We start from the raw sequence: 17,355 nt of genomic DNA, 5'->3' as shown, positions 1-17,355 counted from the left end.
CATCTTTGGCATGCCCACACATTTTTGGCATGACCCCACACATCTTTGGCATGATCCACACATTTTTGCTGATCCACACATTTTTTGGCATGATTCACCCCGGCAGGGTTCACACTTTGGCATGTTAAACCTTTTGGCATAATTCCCCCACATCTTGGGCAGTTCATACATCTTTGGCATGATCCACACTTTAACTTAAAATCCCTGGCTGTTACACAAACCCCTGGCATGTCCCACATCCCAGGCATGACCCCACGCCCCGGGCCCGGCTCCACAAACCCCCAAAATGAACCACAAAACCCTGGCATGACCCACAAAACCCTGGCATGTCCCAAAACCCTGGCATGTCCCACCCAACCGGGCCCGGACCCACACACCCCTTAACCCGCCCCATCCCTGGCAGGGCCCCCACACAACCCTGTTTTTGGCCCACAAAACCTGGCATAACCAAAATACCTGGCACGAACCACACACCCCGACATGACCCCAAAATTCCTGGCAACCCCCACCCCTCACGGGGGGAAATGCCCTTTCCCGGAAAACATCCGCAAAAATGCTTCCAGCTCCCCCTGTAAACAACGGTACATAGTGTTTAAAGGATGACTGCGGCAACACAAACCGGGGTGAAGATGTCTGCCGTCAGCCTGGCTCCTGCGGTATAAATTTGGGGCGTCCCAGAAAAGACATTTTTGAAAATTTGGGGTTTAATTTCAGCGGTTACAACGGTTTATGATTAAAATACATGTACAACAGATGGGCACCTTTTTTTTGGGAAAGGGTTTCACCACACCCCGGTTTCATCAGTCCAATGGGGCAGAAATGGGTAAGGAGGGGGGAGGAGGTGCAGCCCAAACCAGTTCCGTTGGGGTTATTTCAACAGCAAGTAATGGGAATGTTATTTACACCTGTGAAATAACACAACTAATTAGAGTTTTTAAAATTTGATTTTTTTTTTTTAATCACCCTAAGGATATTGAAATTTTATGTTTTTATTTCGGGGGATCAGTGTGGTAGCACCCTTTTTTTGGACTATCAGCGCAAAACAAAGTCATCCGGGAGCTCCCCCCTGGACTATCAGTGCAGAACTAAGTCATCCAGGAGCCCCTCCTGGGATATCAGCGCAGGACTAAGTCATCTGGAGCTCCCCCCTGAGACTACCCAGCACAGAACTAAGTCACCCGGGGGCTCCTCCTGAGACTATCAGCCCCCAGAACTAAGTCACCCCGGGGTCCTCCTGGGCTATCAGCCGGAACTAAGTCCCCAGGGCTCCTCCTGGGACTATCACCCAAGAACTAAGTCATCCGGGGGCTCCCCCCCTGGGACTATCAGCGCAGAACTAAGTCTCGGGCTCCTCCGGGGACTATCAACCCCAGAACTAAGTCATCCAGGGCTCCCCCCTGAACTATCAGCACAGAACTAAGTCCCCCGGGAGCACCTCCTGAGACTATCAGCACAGAACTAAGTCATCCGGGCCCTTTTTCCTTTTAAGACTACCCAGGTGCAGAACTAAGTCATCCAGGGCTCCTCCGGGAGATATATGCAGAACAAAAGTCCCTGGGGGGCTCCTCCCTGGGACTATCGGCACAGTTTTTAAGTCCCCAGGAGAAACCCTCCCAGAGACTATCGGTGGAACTAAGTCATCAAAGGAGCTCCTCCCGGACTACCCAGCACAGAACGGGGGTCTGGGGGAGCACCCCCCTGAGACTATCAGCCAGAAAAAAAGTCACCCCAGGAGCACCTCCCTGAGACTATCAGCGCAGAAATAAGTCATCCACGACACCCCCCTGAGACTATCAGCACAGAACTAAGCCCCACCCAAAGGGCACCTCCGGACTATCAGCACCAAAGAACTAAGTCATTCGGGGAGCACCCCCGGGGCTATCAGCACAGAACAAAAGTCATTCGGGGAGCACCTCCCTGGGACTATCAGCACAGAACTAAGTCATCCGACACCCCCAGGGCTATAGTGCAGAACTAAGTCATCCAGTGGCACCTCCTGGGACTATCAGCCGGAACTAAGTCATCCGGGGGCACCCCCCTAAGACTATCAGCGCAGAACTAAGTCATCCGGGAGCACCTCCCGGGACTACCCGGGTGCTAACTAAGTCACCCAGGGGACCTCCGGACTATCAGCAAAAGAACTAAAGTCACCCGGGCACCCCCCTGAGACTATCAGCAAAAGAACTAAGAAAAAACCGGGGGCTCAGGACTATCGCACAGAACAAAGGGGTCACCCAGGAGCACCTCCCTGGGCCCCCAGTGCTGAACTAAGTCATCGGGGCACCCCCCTGGGACTATCAGCGCAGAACTAAGTCATCCAGGGCACCCCCCTGGGACTATCGGCAAAAAGAACTAAGTCATCCAGGGCACCCCCCCAAAGGACTATCAGCACAGAACTAAGTCATCCAGGGCACCCCCCTGAGACAAAAAAAGCACAGAACTAAGTCATCCGGGCACCCCCCCGGGGGACTATCAGCACGGGAACTAAGTCACCCCAGGAGCCCCCCCTGAGACTATAAAAGCCCCAAGAACTAAGTCCCCCGGGGCACCTCCTGGGACTATCAGCACAGAACTAAATTCAGGGCACCTCCTGGGACTATCAACGGAAACCCAAAGGGTTGGGGACACCCCCTGGGACTATCAGCACAGAACTAAGTCCCCAGGGCACCTCCGGGGGCTATCAGCACAGAACAAAGTCATCCGGGGAGCACCCCCCTGGGACTATCAGCCAGAACTAAGTCACCCGGGAGCACCTCCTGGGACTACCCCGGCACAGAACTAAGTCATCCGGGCCCTCCGGGAGACTATCAGCGCAGAGCAAGTCATCCAGGGCACCTCCTGGGCCCTTGGCACAGAATTTGATTCCCCGGGCACCTCCTGGGACTATAAACCAAAAAAGTCATCCAGGGCACCTCCCTGGGGGCTATCAGCACAGAACTAAGTCATCCGGGAATTTCCCTGGGACTATCAGCACAGAACTAAGTCCCGGAGCACCTCCTGGGACTATAAAAGCGCAGAACTAAGTTGGAGCACCTCCCTGAGACTATCAGCACAAAAGGCAAAGGGGTCATCCCGAAACTATTCAGTGGTGATCGGGTCTGTAATATGATTCCCTGAAGAAAAAAACCCTGTGCCTTTTTGGAATCTTTTTGGGAAAACCCGTTTGCTGGATAACTTCTTCAGTCGAAAAAAAGGGGACTGATTCCAAATTCCACCTCATTTCCACAGCTCTTCTCTATTTGGACGGGAAGAAGCCCCCTGGCGGGCCCGAAACGTTTCCTCAATAGGGGGGTTTCAAAATGTCGCAAAGTGTCTCATTCTTTCCCTTAAAAATTTTACATCAAACGTGATTCTTCCCAAAAATGTTTTTAATTTTTTTATAGTATTTTTCAATAAAATTTTGGGAATTTGGAAAATTGACTCATCCCCCTTATCCTAGGATAAAAATTTTTGGAGATCACCGGGGATTTTTATCAGTTATTCTCTGTGTAAAATTGTTTAAAAAGTCCAATTGGGAAAGCTTTTTCCCTGATCTCTGGTGGGAGAAACGTCTTCACAGTAAAATGCCTGGAACCCTTTGAAACCTTACCCCAAACTTTTATTAATGTTTTTATTATCATTTTATTAATTAATCAATATTATTTTTTATTATTATTTTTTTTTTTTTTTTTTTTTTTTTTTTATTTAAGAAAAAAAAACATTTTGAGAAATATTTTTTGGGGGGAAAATAGATAGGCCGTTTAAACCTTCCTTTAAATAAAAAAAATGCTATAAATATCTCATGGTGGTGTCCCCCCCTAGAAAAGGGGGTAGTTAGGTTTCATGTGTTGCAAATCTTGCGTCATGGCTACCATGACGTAAGTTACTTCTGAAAAAATATGTTCTTTGGGGGGCATCCTTTTTGCATGACGCATCCGTTAGTAATTTCACACTGTTACGCCAGCGCACGCTTTTGTAAAGGCCATTCTTTTTTTCAATAAGACCCTTGAGGATGGTAGGGGAGGTCGCGGGGGGTTCGTAGGTCGCGGGGGGTTCGTGGTCGCGGGGTGTTCCCTAGGTCGCGGGGTGTTCCCTAAAGGGCGCGGGGTGTTCGTAGGTTCGCAGGGTGTTCTGGGTCCCCGGGGTGTTCGTGGGGCCCGGGGCTGTTCGTAGGTCGCCGGGGGGTTCGTAGGCCGGGGACTGTTCGTGGGTCTTGATGTTTAAATAATACGACGACGCGGGTTCGTTTAAGCAGTAACTTTTCAGTTGCAGGAAAGATGAAAAAGCTGTAACCGTAGTTTAAAGGGTTTTGAAGCACTGAACAAGAAGAGTTACAGCAACCAGGGTTACAGCAAGCAGTGTTACGGGAAGCGGGTTACAATAAACAGAGGGTACGGGAAGCAGGGTTGCAGAGGGGAAAAGGGGGTTTCAACAAGCAGCGTTCGGTGAAGGGTTTTCGGGAAAGCGGGGGTGGGGAAACACCGTTGCTGCGGGGAGCGTTTCAGCAAAACGGCTTACATAAAGCATGGTTTTGAGCAAACGGCATTGGGAAAAAGCGGGGTTACGGGAAAAAAAGGTTACAAAACAGTTTCAACAAACGGGGGTTTCAACAAGCCCCGGGGTACAAGGTCACAGCAAGCAAAGGGGTTTCATCAACAGAATTACAGCAAGCGGGAAAAACAACAAGCGGGGTTTCAGCAAACGGGGGTCAGCAACACCCCTTACATGAAATAAGAAGGGGAAGGAAAAAAAATTATAGCAAACAGGGTTTTAAACGCACAGAATTACAGTAAAGGGGAAAAAACAGCAAGCAGGGTTACAGTAAAATTACAACAGCGGGATTTTCAGAATGCAGGTAGAAGAATGATGAATGCTGGTATAGAACAGAGGGGAAAAAAATTATAGCTAAACATAGACACTTTAAAGGGTATAATTGAGGGATATATTTTGGGTTTGTAATTTAACTCCACAAACAAACTAGAAAGGGGGAGGCAAAAAATAAATTCATTATTCGAGGATGATTAGAACAACGCTCCCGACATTGGTTTTTTTTTGGGGGGGGTCAGGAAAAAAAATTCTTAGTAAATTTTTCCCCGTATGTCGAAAATGCTTCGAACCAGTATGGGAAATTTTAGAAAGTGCAATGAAAATAAACCCCAATTCTTCCATGTAAAATAATCTCTATTTCAAAGGTCATTATACTTCATTATGGAAAATATTGGGGGCTCGAACCGGCGATCTCTCATCAGGGCCATCCAAGGCTGGCCCCCGAATGCAAAATCTTGCTGTAGGGGAAACCCTTCTCCAACTTTAAAGAACCTGGGGCAACCCCATGCTGGGGGGAAAAAGTATAGGCAAGTCTCCTAACACCTGTTAGCTAACAGGCGATTGATAACTTTGGAGTCAGTCTGCTTTTTAAAGGGTTGGGCATCCTGGGGGGGGGCCCAAAAACAGGATCCCAGGGGAAACAAGCCCCCTGTTTGGGTTTCTTTGGGGTTTCCGGGGGGTTTCAAACCCCCCTTTTTTAAACCAAAAAAAACCATCCCCCTTTTAAAAAGGGGAATAAATTTTAAAATTGCCCGGGAAAATCCCCGAAACAGGGATATTTTTCATCGCAAACATCACGGCACAGTATATTTTTCATCCCCTAAACATCGACGAAACAATTATATTTTCATCCCCTAAACATCCCCACGAAACAGTATAAATACCTCACGAACATCGACGAAACAGTATATATAAAAAAAAAATATCGACGAAAAAGTTTTATACCCCCCATGAACATCAACAGGAAAGAAAATATATATTTAAACAAAACATCGAGAAAAGTATATATCCTGAACATCCCCGAAACCAGAATATATACTTCATGATCATCAATTAAACCGTTCCCTATACTTCAAGAACATCGACGAAACAGTATGGTTTCCTCCTGAACATCCCGAAAATTTTACCCTACCTCATGAACATCCAGAAAATTATTATACCTCCTTTAACTCATGAAACAATTCATATACATCATGGACATCCACGAGACAGTGTATATACCGAGATCGTATTTTTAGATGCCTCTCCTTTTTTTTTGTGTTGAAGACTTAATTTAAACCTCATTTTGGTATTCAGCATTATTCAATCCCATTTTAAATTTGGGTTTGACTGGTGGTTTTAAAAAGGGCCCCCGGGAAACCTTTTAAAAAGGGCCCCCGTGTGGTCGATAAAAATAAATTTTTTTGAAAAAAAATGTCTGAGTTCATGGGGGGATGTACAGCGTCTGGGGGAAATGGGATGTGATTTTTGTTTACTAGAAGAATGTGGATGAGGCATGAGGTGGAGGGGGGGTGGGTGTAATGCCCCGGATCAAAATCTCTTCGCCAGCACTGAGATATTGGTTATTAATAACAGGGTGGTGGGGGGCGGGTACTGCCAGTGCTTGGCCAGAAGCCGTCGGGGGGGGGTGAGTTGCTCTCTCTCTTTCTCTCCCTCACTCCTACACTCCTAGCTCACTTTTCTCCCCGATGCCTCAGCTCGTTTGCTCTGTCTCTCCTTTTTTCGCTCCCTGCTTTCTGCCCCCTTTATTTTTTTCTGTTCTCTTCCTGTACCACCCCCCTTGGGGACCCTGTCATGTACAATCCTTTTCATTAAAAATCCTTTGTCATGTACAATCCTTGTGTCATGACAATCCTTGTGTCATTTGCAATCCTTTATTATTACAATCCTTGTTCATGTACAATCCTTTTTCATGTACAATCCTTGGGGTTTATTAAAAATCCTTGGTTTTCATGTTTCAATCCTTGTGTCGTTTAAAAATCCTTGTGTCATGTTTGAATTTTTGTCATGTAAAAATCCTTGTGTCTGTAGAATCCTTTGTCCGGAGAAACCTTTGGGGTTTATGTAGAATCCCTTGTGTCTTTTAAAATCCTTGCGTCATGTGAATCCTTGCATCATGTAGAATCCCCTTTCGTCTGTAGAATCCTTGTGTCGTGTAGAATCCTTGCGTCATTGTAGAATCCCCTTTTGTCATGAGAATCCTTTGTCATGTAGAATCCTTGTGTCTGTAGAAATCCTTGCGTCATGTGAATCCTTTGTCGTGTGAATCCGCGCATTAGAGGAACCTTCATTGAATCCCTTTCGTCATGTAGAATCCTTGGGGTTGGGGGTAGAATCCTTTTCGTTGTGAATCCTTGTGTCATGTAGAATCCTTTTGCCAAAAATCCTTTTCGTCATGTAAATCCTTGCGTCATTAGAATCCTTGTGTCATGTAAAAATCCCTTGCGTCATGTAGAATCCTTGTGTGCCTTAGAATCCTTTGTCATTAGGGGAAACCGTGTATGGGAACCTTTGTCGTGTAAATCCTTGTGTCGTGTAGAATCCTTGTGTCATTAAAAATCCTTTTTGTCCTGTAGAATCCTTGTGTCGTGTAGAATCCTTGTGTCATGTAGAATCCTTGTGTCGTGTAGAATCGCGTTGTGTAAATCCTTGTGTCCCGAGAATCCTTGCGTCATGTAGGGATCCCTTTTGTCTGTAGAATCCTTGTGTCATGTAGAATCCCCTTTTGTCATGTAGAATCCTTGTGTCTTTAGAATCCTTGTGTCATTTAGAATCCCTTTTTCATGTGAATCCGTGTAAAAGTGAATCCCTTTTGTCATGTAAAAATCCTTTTGTCGTGTAGAATCCTTGTGTCTTTTAGAATCCTTGTGTGGTGAAACCTTGTGTCGTGTAGGATCCCTTTTTGTCATGTAGAATCCTTGGGCATGCAGAATCCTTGTGTCATGTAGAATCCTTGTGTCATTTAGAATCCTTGTTCTGTAGAATCCTTTTTTCATGTAGAATCCTTGTGTCATGCAGAATCCCCTTTTCAAAAGTAAATCCTTGTGTCTTTAAAAGGGACAATAACAAATAAATCTATGGGAATTCGTGATTTTGTAATACATCAGTAACAATCACGAAACCTGAGCTGGAATGTTCATACAAACTGGGATGTTCATACAAACTGGGATGTTCATACAAACTGGGATGTTCATACAAACTGGGATGTTCATACAAAAAGGGTTTTTTCAAACCCAAAATGGGGTTTCATACCCAAAATGGGCATACGTTTTAAAAATACATTTTTTAAATTTAAAATTAAAGTAAAAATTTAATTTTGTACCAAAAGGAAACCCTTTGAAAACTTACTAACCATATAATAAGCGCAATTTAATTTAACCTAAAACCCAAATAAAAAATATTTTAGATAAGTTTACGTAATTTGAAAAAAAACAAATACAATGAAAAATATTTTTTTCGATAGGATGAAATGATTTTTTTGAAAATTGCATACACAAATTTTCGCTTGTCTTATTCAGCAAGAAGAGCATTTTCCATTTAAGTCAAAATCCGTTGCTATTTAAGTCAAAATCCGGCCACCGGGCCTGGTGGCTAAACTCCCTTCCCCGGAGGGCCGGGGTTTGATTCCCGGCGGGGGAGAAATTTTTGAAAGTTTCCTTAAACCCGTTGTCCTGTTCACCCAGTAAAAAAGGTACCCCGGGGGTTAGTCATTTGGGGTGGGTGCATCCTGGGGAACAAAATTAAAGGGCCCCCTGGAAATAAGTTTAAAACAGTCCTCGATGACCCCTGACTTTTTTGGGGTTTTCCCGGGTAGCTAACTCTTCAGGGGGTTAAAAAACCAAACAGGAAAATTTTTGTTATCTTATATATATATATATATATATATATATTTATATATATATATATATATATATATATATTTATATATATTTATATATAAATAACTAAAATTTCGTTTTGGGCCCCAACCTGAAGGGCCAAACCCGAATAACAAAAAAATCAGTCTCATCATCTTTAAACGTATAAGAGAAAAATTCGACCTAAAATTAGTGTTTGTGAATATTTCGCCTCTTCTGAGAATTCTAAACATTGTAAAAATCTCTCGTCGGTCGATGTATGCAGGGAATGAGATGATAAGCTGAAAGATACTTGCCTGAAGGCTGGCTGCCTTGAACCAAAACGTCTAGCGTTAGCTGGGCGCGAAGGTACTGACCAGTGTGGTACAGTTTTAGAGCACTGTGTACCTTGTTGCAAGGTTCGTAGGTTCGAGTCGCCATCGATTTGAGATTAGTGTTCGTGAATATTTCGTCTGATCTGCGAATTCTAAACATATATATACATTCATAATAGTGTGTGTGTGTGTGTGTGTGTGTGTGTGTATGTGTGTGTTTGGTAGCATTTAGTAAAGAGATGTAGTTTATTTTTTTTTTTTTTTTTTTTACTAATTTTAGCAGGTGATGGTGGCTGGAAGTAAGTGATGCTACTTGGAAACTGTTTGAATAAGTATAGGTACTGAACAGAGCCACTATATCTCTCTACACTTGTTTGAAGATCAACAAGCAATGACAAACTACACTGTAAGAAATGAAAGACTTTATTATTTGTGATGAATAAAAAAACTTCGAAGTGAAAACTCGTTTGGCCTTTTTTAAAGTGTCTGGAACATAACCTTATTTTTCCCCTAGGTTCTTCAGTTCCCTTTTCATGATTTCCTGTAACGCGCCATTTTCAGCAGTATAACCCACTTGCTTTTTTTTTTTTTTTTTTGAATCTGCTTTAATTTAATTTCATGGTGTTTGGAATGATATTTGCACTGCTTATGCTGAGTGACCTATAAGTGTTTAACTCTTACAATAAGCAAACTATTATGTATTTCAGTGCACATGAGACCAAATCTCTATAGTCTTCTTTATCAGCTGTCAGCAAAGAAACCAAAGACATCTAGTGGTGGTATACATCTCTAGAATACCTGGTGACCATTAGATGTACTATCACATTCTAACGTGCCAGAGATGTGTTGGGAGGGCTGGTTCGATTACCTCGTTTGTGGTAATCGTTCCTGCCAACCAGATTCTTGCCCTCAGATGGTGTATATCAAGTTGTGATCTCTGGTTCTCTCTGATATTTATGTTTACTATTTATCATTAAACTGGCCTGTGCGGAAATCCTCACACATTTTTAAGTATTAAACATAGTCATTCGATATGTACAAGTACCTAAAATCAGTTATTGAGAATTATTTCATTGCTGAATGATATTTGTTAATCTTACTGGTCGTTGCTAATAGCACAGTCTAATTCTGCACAGCTGCAACACAGGTACTAAATCAGTGACAATCGTTTTGGTCAGCAATTTTTTTGGGCAAAGCCATCGCGTCCCCCCCCCCTCCCTCAAAAAAAAAATCGCTTGACTGCATGCCACAAGTGGCGCCCAGGCGTCAACCTCTCTCCCGCCCGCCCCCTACACCAACAGGTCGTGGTGGTCATCCACTATCTTTAGTAAATCCTGTGAATGGTAGCGCTGGAGGCGAAAAATTATAGGAGAGACATTCCCGGGTCGAGCAGCACCAACACGCGACCAGTATCATCCACATGGGCGTTTCATGGAAGGGGACCTTGATGCTGGTGAAGGGCTCTTGATCCATAGAATTGTAGCTATTCTCTCCTTAGATCTGATTATCTCTTATCTCACATCACCCCGGGGCTGCATGGCCCCTACGGGTTTAGCAAATCTTCATGACTGTCTATCCCTCATATCCAGAGAGATGGTAACGACCGCATAAAATAATAATAATAATAAATCTTTATTTACTACAAGTACATGTACAAGGTATACAGTCCTAGCTGACATCAATGACATACTGCTATATAGAAAGCCCTTTGTTATGCTGAGTATTTCAGGCAAATTAGGTCAGTTTTGTCCCAGGATGCGACCCACACCAGTCCACTAACACCCAGGTACCTATTTTACTGCTAAGTGAACAGGGACATCAGGTGTTTTAAGGAAACACGTTCTGATGTTTCCACCTTTATATTTATTTTTTTTCACTATCTCTGCTGTTTACCACCAATGTAGAGTGGCGCAAAGAAGAGGAGAAACACATCCATCATCATATATTCAACAGATGTCTCGCCAGAAATAAGGAAATATCACAACGCAATCCTCTGGCTCACAAAATCTGCGCTCATCCTTGCTCGTAGGAATCCTTTAAAGTTTCCGTAGTTACAAAATCCATAGCGGAGTGTTTGATGATATCTTCATCGTGTTGAGGTCTCCCAGGTCAGGCCGGCAGGTTTCATTACCTCATGCGTGCAGCCCATCCTGTGTGATGGTATATGACAGGGAAACATAGCCTGGGTTTCGTTCCCACGGTGTAATTATCGCATAGACTAACAGCGCACTTAAGATTGTGCTTAAGTTTGTTAAAGAAATTTCTTCTTACCCCTTTCTCTTCTTCATTTTATCTCTTTCCTTTTTCCCCCCTCTTTTTTTCCTTCCATTTATTTTTTCCTCTACCTTTCCTCTCAAGGTTTTTCTCCTTTTATTTTTCCCTTCCCTCCCTCTTGTTCTTCCTCCACTAACAAACCCTCATTATCCTCATTAACCTCTCGTGAGAGCTTTGTGATTTCTGCAGAAATTCTTACAAAACAAACTAGGAAATGTGTTACACCGTATTGACACATCCCAGGTAAACACTGCCACTATTTATTCTCCAACAATTATGCATTCATTTACTAGGTCTTGTGCAGCGCCCTGCGTGGGAGAGCGTGTGTAACAAATCCAGGGTTGATAGTCACTTGTTCCAGCTAAGTTCAGCTCTGAATGACCCTGGAGTGAGCCCTTGCTGGAGTGAGCCCTTGCTGGAGTGAGCCCTTGCTGGAGTGAGCCCTTGCTGGAGTGAGCAAGGGCTCACCCCAGAAAGAGCGTTCCCTGTGACCGTATTTGCTGGGACCTCCTCTTCTTTTCTGCATCCTTGCGAGCTCCTGATAATGTGTTGATTTCAACGCGAATGACCTAGAGCTATCATTCAACCCCCCCGCCCCCGTGGTTGTTTTGCACAAATAAAATTATTTTTTTTCTCCATTATATTCTGCCTTAGGACTCGAAGATGAGGAGAGGGAGGTTTGACATCGAGGAGTACCTGATACAGCTTCAGTTCTCCAAGTATGAGAAGAAGAGCAAGAAACACACGACTCCCAGCTTTTCCAAGACCAGACACTGCATTTATTCCAAGGACCCGGTGAAGGATGATCTTATATGGTGGGTGATGGATTGTGGTGATGGATGGTGAATGCTGTATCGTGAGTGATTGGTGGATGGGTTTCCAGTATTTTGTAATCGTCTCGTAAAATAGTGTGAAATAAGTAGGGATGTGCCCAAGAATCGGTATCGGCGGATATTAGCCACTTTTACGGTATCGGTAAAATGAAAAAGCCGATACCAGCCGATACATTAAAATATATCAATATTACATGTGTGTGTGCTTAAAAATATCAACATGAACACTACCTCACGATTGTGAGAGTTACACGCACGCACGCACACACACACACACACACACACACACACACACACACACACACACACACACACACACACACACACACACACACACACACACACACACACACACACACACACACACACACACACACACACACACACACACACACACAGAGTGGTGGAACACCTAGAAAGGAATGATCTCATCAACAGCAGCCAACATGGTTTCAGGGACGGGAAATCCTGTGTCACAAACCTACTGGAGTTCTATGACATGGTGACAGCAGTAAGATAAGAGAGAGAGGGGTGGGTGGATTGCATATTCTTGGACTGCAAGAAGGCGTTTGACACAGTTCCATACAAGAGATTGGTGCAAAAACTGGAGGACCAAGCAGGGATAACAGAAAAGGCACTACAATGGATCAGGGAATACTTGTCAGGAAGACAGCAGCGAGTCATGGTACGTGGCGAGGTGTCAGAGTGGGCACCTGTGACCAGCGGGATCCCACAGGGGTCAGTCCTAGGACCAGTGCTGTTTCTGGTATTTGTGAACGACATGACGGAAGGAATAGACTCTGAGGTGTCCCTGTTTGCAGATGACGTGAAGTTGATGAGAAGAATTCACTCGATCGAAGACAAGGCAGAACTACAAAGGGATCTGGACAGGCTGCAGACCTGGTCCAGCAATTGGCTCCTGGAGTTCAATCCCACCAAGTGCAAAGTCATGAAGATTGGGGAAGGGCAAAGAAGACCGCAGACAGAGTACAGTCTAGGGGGCCAGAGACTACAAACATCACTCAAGGAAAAAGATCTTGGGGTGAGTATAACACCAGGCACATCTCCTGAAGCGCACATCAACCAAATAACTGCTGCAGCATATGGGCGCCTAGCAAACCTCAGAACAGCATTCCGACATCTTAATAAGGAATCGTTCAGGACCCTGTACACCGTGTACGTTAGGCCCATATTGGAGTATGCGGCACCAGTTTGGAACCCACACCTAGCCAAGCACGTAAAGAAACTAGAGAAAGTGCAAAGGTTTGCAACAAGACTAGTCCCAGAGCTAAGAGGTATGTCCTACGAGGAGAGGTTAAGGGAAATCAACCTGACGACACTGGAGGACAGGAGAGATAGGGGGGACATGATAACGACATACAAAATACTGAGAGGAATTGACAAGGTGGACAAAGACAGGATGTTCCAGAGATTGGACACAGTAACAAGGGGACACAGTTGGAAGCTGAAGACACAGATGAATCACAGGGATGTTAGGAAGTATTTCTTCAGCCACAGAGTAGTCAGTAAGTGGAATAGTTTGGGAAGCGATGTAGTGGAGGCAGGATCCATACATAGCTTTAAGCAGAGGTATGATAAAGCTCACGGTTCAGGGAGAGTGACCTAGTAGCGATCAGTGAAGAGGCGGGGCCAGGAGCTCGGACTCGACTCAACTAGGTGAGTACAACTAGGTGAGTACACACACACACACACACACACACACACACACACACACACACACACACACACTATCAATAAGTGAACCTTCCTGTGCAATTTAATACTCATTGTGCAGTAAGTATTCCCTTATATACTGAACACAGTCATTATAATTTAAAAAAAGTATTGGAAAAGTATCGGTATTGGCCAAAAATTGGGTATCAGTATTGGCAAAAAAAAATTGCCATTTTCCCATCCATAGAAATAATGTATTAAAGTTTAAGACAAATAAAACTGTTATAAATAGTTCACAACTAACCCACAAATAGGAAATGAAATTACAGGTCACTGCTGGGGCCACCAAGGACCATTGCTAATTAATGAGTAGCCATGACGGCATGAGTTAGAGTGAGTTGTCACTTATTCGTGAGTCAGTAGAGTGCTGGGTTAGAGAAGTTCTTCTGTGCTGGGAGAGACATTTGTGTGTTTTTGGTAAAGCAGCAGCCCGATTGACAGTTGACCAGGGCAGCAATGTTCGGTTGTTGATGGGGTAGTGGTGTGGCGTCCAGGGTAGAGGCTGACCAGGGTAGCAATGTTTGATTATAGTGGTAATGGTGTGGCATCCAGGGCAGCAATATTGGCTAGGTGTTGGTGATAGTATTAGTTTGGATGACCAGGGTAGCAATGGTCGAATGTTGATGGTGGCAGTGGTGTGGCGACCAAGGTAGCAATCTTGGCGAGGTGTTGGTGAAAGCAGAAATGTAGATGACCAAGGTAGCAGTGTTGGTGTGGTGGTGGTGTGGTGTTCTGCGTGCTTGAGAGTTGGCCAGAGTTAAGAGGATGATTGATGAGAGATGGGGAGAATTCCCTAATTACTGTGCAGTCCAGGTACTGCATGAGTTGCTGTGTGTGTGTTTGTTTCTGTGTTGTGTGTTTGTTTCTGTGTTGTGTGTTTGTTTCTGTGTTGTGTGTTTGTTTCTGTGTTGTGTGTTTGTTTCTGTTTTGTGTGTTTGTTTCTGTGTTGTGTGTTTGTTTCTGTGTTGTGTGTTTGTTTCTGTGTTGTGTGTTTGTTTCTGTGTTGTGTGTTTGTTTGTGTTGTGTGTTTATTTCTGTGTTGTGTGTTTGTGTTTGTATTTTTTCTTTGTTTCTGTAACATTTAAATTCCCATCAAATAAAATATATAGAATGAAGAATTAATTAAATATGTTAATAAAACGTTTTGACAAAGTACTAGGAGAAGCAGTAATGCTAATGGCAGTTATATTATTATTATTATTATTATTATTATTATAATCAAAAAGAAACGCTAAATCACAAGGGCTATACAGCGCTGCAATGACAGTTATAACAGTGATTTATAAGATTTCACTGAGAAAGGAGACATAAATTTTACTGGTAGAAGTGTTACAATTAAAAGAAATGTAACTCCAAGTGGTAAGCCACTTCCGAGGTTTCCTTAAAAGTCATTTTGACTTTTTTGGTTTGTCGTAGGTAATTTACACATGTTGCTATGTATGATAAGTGTACTTACGTGTAAGCTGTACCTAAATAAACTTACTAAGATACAGTCTTGCCTCTCCACCCATCACCTCACCATGAGTAAGGACCCTCTGACTCATGACAAACTCCAGTGTTCTCCCTCAAAGGAAGGAACAAGACATTCTCCAAACAAATCTCAAAAGCCAGTTAGTAAGGCGTCAATGCTAGCTTGCAACATAACACGCCCTCTCCCAGCCACAGTCCTGCTAAACAGCTGCGTGTCCAGTCATCTCCCTCGGTGACGTGTGTTTGTGTGACCAAATGTTTGTCATTTTACAAGTCCTCAGTGGACGGTTGTGGGTTTAAGTTAATAGTGGGCGGCTCATGCTGTGTACACACAGCCTGGCTAATGTCTCACGCATGGACACTATGTACAAAAATGCACGCTCACTCGTGCACACACACACACACACACACACACACACACACACACACACAGACAAGTATATATATCGTGCCGAATAGGTAAAACTTATGATTTTGGGTTAAGTAGCAACGCTCTTCTTGCCGAATAAGGTAAGCGAAAATTTGTGTATGCAATAATTTCGCAAAAATCATTCTGACCCTAACGAAAAAAATTTATTTCATTTTGTTTATTATTAAATTATTGTAAACTTACCTAAAATATATTTAGCTGGATCAGGTTAAATTAAATTGCACTTGTTACAATAAGGTCAGGTAAGTTTTCTAGGGTTCTTTTGGTACAAAATGATTAATCTTTATATTAACATAAATGAAAAAAGTATATCTTGAAACGTATAAGAGAAAATTTTAGAAAGAACTTAATTTTAAATGAGTTCTTGCTAATTGACCAGTTTTACCTATTAGACACGATATATATATATATATATATATATATATATATATATGTATATATATATGTATGTATATATATATGTATATATATATATATGTATATGTATATATATATATGTATGTATATATATATGTATATATATATATATGTATATATATATGTATGTATATATATATGTATGTATATATATATGTATGTATATATATATGTATGTATATATATATGTATGTATATATATATATATATATATATATATATATATATATATGTATATATATATATATATATATATATATATATATATATATAGGGAGGTACCACCTCTATAACTGGAATGGGGACCCTCATCCTCAGAGAAGACAATAAACTCACCTCAGGGAAAACTCACGGTTCTCCCCGGAGCTGTAATTACGACAGGGCTCCAGGAACCCATTACACCAGCTACGGTAGGTTAAGAGGCTCCCAGGAGCTGCGACTCAACCCTTCAGTAAACACAACTCGGTGAGCACACACACAACTGATAACACCCTCCACAGTAAAGAGGTAAAAATTAATCGCTGTTTATTTTTCTTCTGCTCAGAGCTCAGCAGGAAACACTGACGCAAGACACAACAGAAAATAACGGAGAATTTTATCCATTTACCTCGTAGGATAAACAGTCAGGTGGTGGAGATTTGCCAGTCAGGTGGTGGAGATTTGACAGTCTGATGGTAAAGACCTGACAGTTTGCAGTGGTCCATGGAGACGAAAAAAGCAGAATACTCTATACCTACACAGTTTTATTTCACTATTTAATCCACACTCGAAGATTTTCTAATTTTTTTTTTCTGGCAGGAGATCAGTGGTGCTGGGAGAGACTGCAGCAGCGCAGCGCAGGAAGAGAGACTACGCATCCACCAACACACTCATTGAGGCGAGTCCCTTGTAGGTGCTTGTTGCAAGATCTCATGTTCCAAGGGATTAGAGCAGCTTTTCCCTTCCCTGGATCAAACCTGATTTAACAACCGTTACTCTAAGCTATTTAGGTTAGGTTAGGTAAGGTTTGTCAGGAAACAGGACAAGTGCTTCCTGACGCGGGTCGTAGTCAGATGATGACCCGCCGTTGGAGCTTTTGGTCATCTGACCGAGGCCTTCCGCTGGCTTACCGGTCCACCACTTTAAAAATTATGGTCATTTATAACCATTTTTGTGTCTTCCACCTAAGCTATTTTATTCATCATCATCATTATTATAATTATTATTATTGTTATTATTAT

The 17,355-nt window shown here is 43.0% G+C and overlaps 1 protein-coding gene across 1 annotated transcript in view; it reads left to right on the top strand.

Moving 5' to 3' along the window:
- Window positions 1-11,899: 11,899 nt before the first annotated feature.
- Window positions 11,900-17,355, top strand: part of LOC128700503 (uncharacterized) — a 7,289-nt gene continuing 1,833 nt past the window's right edge. The window contains exons 1-2 of the mRNA XM_070098940.1: window positions 11,900-12,066; window positions 16,934-17,012. Of these exons, the coding sequence (XP_069955041.1) occupies window positions 11,915-12,066; window positions 16,934-17,012 (231 nt within the window). The 5' untranslated portion in view covers window positions 11,900-11,914. The remainder of the gene's footprint in view (window positions 12,067-16,933; window positions 17,013-17,355) is intronic.

Source organism: Cherax quadricarinatus, chromosome 65, assembly GCF_038502225.1.
Source record: "Cherax quadricarinatus isolate ZL_2023a chromosome 65, ASM3850222v1, whole genome shotgun sequence".
NCBI lineage: Eukaryota > Metazoa > Arthropoda > Malacostraca > Decapoda > Parastacidae > Cherax > Cherax quadricarinatus.
The sequence above is the reverse complement of the archived record's forward strand: the minus strand, read 5'-3'. Positions and strand labels throughout refer to the sequence as shown.